This window comes from Phyllobates terribilis, unplaced genomic scaffold, assembly GCF_046119375.1.
Source record: "Phyllobates terribilis strain yellow unplaced genomic scaffold, ASM4611937v1 Scaffold_4219__1_contigs__length_63592, whole genome shotgun sequence".
In the NCBI taxonomy this organism is placed as follows: Eukaryota; Metazoa; Chordata; class Amphibia; order Anura; family Dendrobatidae; genus Phyllobates; species Phyllobates terribilis.
This window is the reverse complement of record NW_027366971.1, coordinates 49538-56843: the sequence shown is the minus strand read 5'-3', so window position 1 is coordinate 56843 and position 7306 is coordinate 49538. Positions and strand designations below refer to the sequence as shown.

At 41.3% G+C, this 7306-nt stretch overlaps 1 protein-coding gene across 1 annotated transcript; it reads right to left on the bottom strand.

The window, feature by feature from the left end:
• Window positions 1-2212: 2212 nt before the first annotated feature.
• Window positions 2213-6996, bottom strand: LOC141249025 (uncharacterized). The gene is given in 7 exon segments (XM_073669519.1): window positions 2213-2782; window positions 3643-4010; window positions 4087-4264; window positions 5543-6085; window positions 6323-6664; window positions 6666-6728; window positions 6730-6996. Coding segments are annotated over 7 exon segments (2331 nt in total).
• Window positions 6997-7306: the final 310 nt, after the last annotated feature.

Genomic DNA, 7306 nt, shown 5'->3' with positions numbered 1-7306 from the left:
AGGTCTTTGGAAGGTAACTCTATGTTTTTACCGGCTAAGCATCAGAGCATGGATTGAGGTACATACCTTTCATGTCAGGGAGGATTTTCTTTCGAGAAATGATATGAAGACCTTTCTCACTCATATGTCCTTCGGTGCCATATCTCCATGTTTGTACTTACGAGATTCACCTCCTTCTTGCAAAGTTTGGCATGTGTCTTGTACAATTTTCAGTCTCTTATTCCTCGATCAACGATCAAGCTGCCTTTGGTGAGCTTCCACTTTCCATTGTCAAAGGTGTTCACCATACTAGCATCATCGAACAATCCTCCAGATATGAGGTTGAGGCACATGTCAGGAACGTGTTGCATCCTTAAGAACAAGCCTGCATCATGTACTTGATGTGAGGATGATATAACCCTTTCCGATGATCTTGCTCCTTCCTTCATTCCCCATTAGGACATAACCAAAGTCACCACTTTGATAGGTTGTGAAGAAGCTCGTTTTAGGGGTGACGTGTATGGAAGAAGCGTTGTCTACGATCCATGTGCTTTCATCACAGGAAACGCTTAGAAAATCTTCTCTAACAAGATATACCTCCTCATCGACTTCTTTCACGACAGTGGTAGTTCTTTCTTCTTGCATGTTTGCTGGGTTGAACTTGTATGGCTTGGTGTGACCCGTCGGCTGGTCTTTGTTCAGAGTCCGACACTCTGATCTCATGTGGCACACCTTGCCACAGTAGTAGCAGGTAACCCTAGTGCGTGACTTGGATCGTCCTCAAGACTGGTCTCGGTCTTGGTGTCTATAGCACCCACGTGTCTCTTCTCTACCTCGACTATAGACGATGTTTGCCTCCGAGTCCAAACTCATGCGTCGTTCCTTCCTCCCGACTTCTTTGTTTAGAAGGCTATCATTGACAGTGTCCATGGTAGGCTTCCCCTCTAGTGCAGAGTTACTGAGAGTGACAACCAACGTGTCCCATCTCTCAGGCATGGAGCTAAGGAGTAGAAGGGTTTGCATCTCATCTTCGACCTTCATTTTGAACTTAGTGAGCTGATTTACAAGCCCCTTGAAACTATTCAAGTGCTCCATCATACTCTCACCATCCTTATACTCCAACTTAACCAACCGTCTAACAAGGAAGGCCTTGTTTCGAGGAGTTTTCTTTTGAATCAAGAACTCTAGTTTTGTCCATAATTCAACAGCATTTGTATAGGTAGAGACATGCTCAAAGAGATATTGTTCTATGTACTTACGGATTACGGCGACCGACTTTCGGTTTGAGAGCTCTCGTGCCTTTTCATCCTTTCCTTGTGGCTTTTCCTTCGTCGTGATGGGCTCGTGCAAGTCCTTGCATATCAAATGACCCTCTATCAAACCTTCCAATAGGATTAGTTGTCCACCGTGAGTTTGAACATGTCACCTTTGAAGGTACCACTAGCCTCCATCTTGAATCACACGAGCTCTCGGGTTGGCAAACGAACCTGGCTCTGATACCACTTGTTGGGAAAATATATCAACTTTCCCTCTTTCGCAGGATTGAGATGGGAATTGGATAAATAAAAAACAAGTTGACATTTGTATATTAGGAAGGAAGATTAGAACAAGGCAAACTAATTTCGTGGACAAGGTAAGAGAAGATTAACTTTTCCTTTGAAACTTGAAGGCTTCCTTGTATTATTTTGTGTATTTGCGTGTAGAATAATACACAAATGCCTAGCACTACTTCCTATTATAATAGTGGTAAGCTTGTGTTAAGTGAATAATTATGTATATTTTTCTAGGTAGATATTTTCTAAAATTAGTCTAAAATTTATCTATTTTTGTTAATCTTATCCTCTAGTCACCTCTAAAATTCTCTTTTAACAATTGGACTTTGATTTCTCTAATCACCTCTAAAATTCTCTTTAACCATTGGACTTTGGTTTGAACTTATTTATATTCTTAAACTAGTGGAGGGAAGTTGAACTTATTTACTCAATAACCCAACATGAACAAAACCGCATTTGTTGAATGAACAATAAACCTATACAAAGAGAGTAGTATCATTATATATCACATAAAGCACACTTTTATTATATATACATATCAGTGCATCAATGATCAGTGATCACTCAAGCATCAACACAAACACATAAGTAATCAATTAACATACGTTGCAAAAACAATTGATCCTTAACCAGCCAACCAAAGTCAAACTTACAACACATACACAAAACAAATCACCATTTCAAAACAAATAATCCACCACAGACAGCCCAGATAATCCATTCCAAGAAACCTTAACCGTCACCAAACTGTTCTCATACACAAAACCAACCTCCTCCCCGTTGATCTTACATTTCTTAGGCTTCTGTGAAGCAAACACCACCATCTCCCCACACCCCCTAACTCCAACCCTAACCAACCCATCGCCCTTGATCTCCAACGAGTCAAGGGCCCCACCCGAGTTCAACATGTTGACCAGACCAATCGGTGCAAAGTGAACCGAGAATGACCCGGGTGGGTCCAGGGTTCGAACCGGGGAAACTGTTAGGAGGTTGTAATCGAAACAACCTAATGTGAGCTCTAGAGTGTCTGTTGCCTTTAGGAGCTTTAACTCCTTTTCCTTGGACATGTAGATTGCAAATATTTCCACTCCTTTGGTGGAGATCGGATGTTTTCCTTTGCTCCATTCGACGTCTCGTGGACTTACGAGACACAAAACGGGGTGAGAATACTCGGAAGCGCTTTTGTTCTTGCGCGTTTGTGGGTTCCATCCTCCTCCTTGGCAGTTAAATGCCCCTAGTACTCCTGTGAACTGCTCAAAGACAAGCCAAAATGATCCAAAGTTAACCAATAAGTTTGTTAGTCATGTAGGCAGCCATATTACTTGGTACTTTTGAGCTCAATTGACAACCGCGACAACAACAACAACAACATCCTAGTGTAAATCTCATCGAGACAGGGTCTAAGATCAAGATGTACATATCCTTTCCCCGAGTAAATCAGCTTCCGTCGAGGTGGGCCACCATATCTTCAGTGATGGGCAATAAAATTCAAGCAAGCACGCAAACAAACACAAACCTAACTCTAGAGCAAAATTCTAAACACAGCTACAAAAGTCTACTCTGAACTAACAAGCAATATCATAGTGCCCTATCTTAGACCATATCTTCAGTGATGGGCAATAAAATTCAATTTTAAAAGCAACTGACAACAAGACTGTCATCTAATGACTAAACCAGTTCTCGAACTATACGGTCTTTCATATACTCCATCCGTCTCATAATGATCTTCCCATATCTTTTTATGTATTTTCCGAGACAAGTTTTCTATCGTAAATATCTTCAAATATACATTAGTTAAAAATATAAAATTTAGATATTATTAAAGCACTCCTCGAGACGAATAAAACAATATCACACATGACTATGTTTTTCTTTCCATATATAGGATTCTCTATGGATATGAATAGTGACAGGAAAAGAAATGGGAAAATGATTATGGGATGAAGGGAGTACTTTTGTATGGTTATCAATGTAAAACATAATACTTCAATTTTCCTAAGTCTCAAATCCGCCAACAAAAATTTGAAAGCGTTAAAAGTTAGAACTAAAATCTAACATAATAAGAAACAATGTATGAAACTGTCAATAGTATATATATATATATATATACCTTATTGAGGTTCCATATCTTGAGCATTGTCTTGCCATCATGGAGAGGATCCTCAAACAAGCAATCCCTTGTAGGAAGAGCATAATACCAACACCTCAGAATCGACCCATCGGGCAACACCAACCGTCTAAGCAGCTCGAAGTCGTGTTGGCCCACACAATCACTGACATAAATGGGCCCACCGGAGATAGCCCGAGAGGCGGCATGAAACTCGGCGCACGGGTGGGTCGACTGGAACATATCCCAATCAGGGTGTATGAAATTACCCATCCATAAACTATTGTAAGCACAATGTACCATATGACAGCCTTGTAGCCAGTATGTACCGTTCGGGTCCCCATTTGGATCAGTGCACCAGAAATCGTCCCCTGTAGAAGATAATAATTTTGTTAGGGGAGTTTTTTATATGATGAAACGCGGAGTTTTGGGTGAAAGGGAACGTACCGACGCGTCCAAGGGAGATCGCTTGGGTTCCTAAGAGCATGAAGTCGTTGCAGTGCTCCATGCTGGCTATGACGCCGTTTCCTTTGAAGTGTTCTTTAACCGAACTCGTTAGTGCTTTGTAATAGGATTTAGCTAGCTCGACTCTGCCGCCGTATTCCTCGCATAACATTTCTAGTATCTATCCCAAAAACAAGTCAATCAATTATTTTTACATTGTTTGAGAAAAAAAAAATCAAGCAAAAAATTTGTTGGGTACAAATATACAACTAAGTGGAAATCGGTAGTTATGTCATTGTACTAGGAAGGGTTATATAAAAATGTGTTTTATTGCAAAACATGAGTATGATTATAGAGAGTTAGAATCCAAAGCTAGGAGAGTTTGCACTTTGATTAAAATGGCATGTATAATCAAGTCAGTGACTTCCACTTTTAATACAAATACTGAATCACGTGTGCAGAAGTGTTACGTATGTCAGTTGAGCTAAAATGCATGTCTCCGTTGCCTATATGCAGCTTACCTTAAGTTATTTTTTGTGTTATTGTGCATACCAAATATACTAAAAATACATGACGTTTATATTATCCACATACTAACTAAAAGTAAATCAACTTGGAATGTGCTGTTTGGATTTAAAATTATGTAAATTATAAATCATATGATTTGGAGCGAGGTATTAGAATTAGGGGTGTTCATCAGTCCAAAACCGAACTGAACCGAACCTAACCCGTAAAAACCGAAACCGAAAATACTCTGAAAACCGAACCGTACATGTGTCAGTTCGGATTTGGTTCGGTTTTAATAGGTTTAGGTTCGGTTTTAGGTTATGATTGGAAGACATTAAACATTTGAAAAGCCCGAGAAAACCGAAAAGTTTTCCCCGTAATTTGATATTTAAGTCTTAAAAGAAATTATCACGATCCATTCACCCAAAAGACTAAAACAAAACATGAAACAAATTAAAACATAGTTCTTTTTTTAAAATTCATCCCAGCAATTCAAAGTTTCACTTCTCCCAAAGACCAAAAGAGTGAAAAAGGCTTCTCCGAATCTTCGTTATAAATTAGAACAAATGAATATATTAGACAATTAATTGAACTATAAGCTAAACACACAAAACAAATAGTACAATTTCGTAACTTCCTATTTCGAATTAAATGAATATTTTTAAATCGGTTTAAACCGAACCGAACCCGAACCATATGAATATTTGAATTTTCAAGAACCGAACCGATTATTTTCGGTTCGATTTCCCTTGGTTCGGTTCGGTTTGGCTCAAACCCGGAAAAACCGAACCCGATGAACCCCCTGATTAGAATCTTATGATAAGATGATAAATATGCAAATTTATCATGTAATTAACTACAGTATTTAGAAAAGATTTGCTAGTAATACAATGTAATTAACCAATACTACAGTAATTAGAACAGAAATGCTAGTAATAATAGTAAAACTTACATGTATAACATCGACCTTGACCCCATCAATCCCACACTCGCGTAGGTGAGAATGCAAGCCCCGGTACAACTCCTCCGCCATCTCCGGCGCCACCAACCCAACACCATTCTCAACGATCTTATCAACCGCCAAATCCTCCATCGTCGTCTCTAAACCCGGTGACAATTTAGGAGTAACCACCTTCGAATCCGGCAACCGGGCCACACCAGGCCTAAGCCCGCCCCAATACCCTAACAAAGCATGCCACACGTACACTTGCTCCACACACTTAAACTCATTCTTCAAATCCCTAACGAAACCCCCCAAACCCTTTTCACCACCGTGACTTTCATACTCCCTAAACTTGTGATTCTCCTCGAATCTTATCAGTCTACACGGCATTTGCTCGCCTGCCGACGTCTTGTCTGTCCCCTCCATGCCGTTGTCTGGGTCGTCGTTGTCGTGACAGATTGACTGCCACCCGTCGTCGATCAGAACCAGGCCCGGTGGGCAACCGCCGTCAACTAAACACTTGACGCCCTCTCTCACGCCGTTAGGGTGAACCTTTACAGACATAAATATAGTCAAAGGCTATTATATATCTACACATGTTTGAATTTTCATGCATTTTTTTCTAATATATAGTCTTATAGATGTTTAAGAAAAACTTCAAATTATTTCAAATAATTAATATTTGGCTTTTCCACTTCACTGCTATATTACTTGTTGAAATAGCATTAGCTCGTTGTAACCAATACATAATTTCATAATTTAGTAGCTTAAAAACCGAATTATAAATACCTTAAGGTAAAACGCGTCCCACGTGCACCAGCCGAATTTGTCGACGATGGGTGGCGGGGTCTTCTCCTCCAGGAGCTTAAACGTGCCAAGGTGGGCCCTCACCACCCTGACGGCGTCCAGTACAAGGTTGAACGGGTCGTCTCCGGCGTGAATATAGAGACATGCCCGAAAGTCCGAGCATCTGACCCGACCCGACCCGCTCTCCACGCACATCGCCACGTGGCCGTTTTTTGAACCCGCGCGCTGGAGCGAGGCCCGAAAAGGTCCCTCGACGATGGGAAGGATGAGAACATACGGTCGGTTTGAAACAACGTCGTTTTCAAGCATCAAGAATTGGGTCTCGGTTTTCGAGGTCGTCGCCGCTGGAGCCGGTCCAAAGGGTGGTCCACCACACCTTGAACCGGAAAAAGGCTCATGAACCGGGTTTGGGTGAACCCGCCAATGTCGACGACGTGGCGGGACTGAGGCTCGTGGGCGTGAAAGCCGACGAAGCAGCCGGCTGCGTTCGGAGTGGCGGTGATGTTAGGAGGGACGCCGGTGAGAAAGGGGTGGCCGTTGACGGTGAAGGTGTCGCCGTCCAGAGTGACGGAGTATGGGCCGTGATGGGCCTTATGGGCTTCAAAGACGACCAGTGGGTCCTGGGCTACTAGTGCTTTTATGAGACTCGGCGCCATTGAATATTAACTCGGCAGATTGCTTGTTTAGTGCTTGTTAGTTCTTGTGCTCTATATATAAGAGAATTTATTGATCTTTTTACCGGAAAGAGAGAATTATTGATCGAAGACGGGAAACGGGGCAATTGCATATTTAGTTAAAAATGCTAGTAATAAAAGCCAACTATAGGTGTAAAGCAAGATTTAGACATACCAAGAAAGAGCTGTTCGTACTTTGTCTCGATGGTTCTAGCAACAAGGAGAAACAAGGTCAAAGCTGTCATTTTTCGTAAGCATAATAGGTTCAACTCAACACAATTTCGTTTCATGC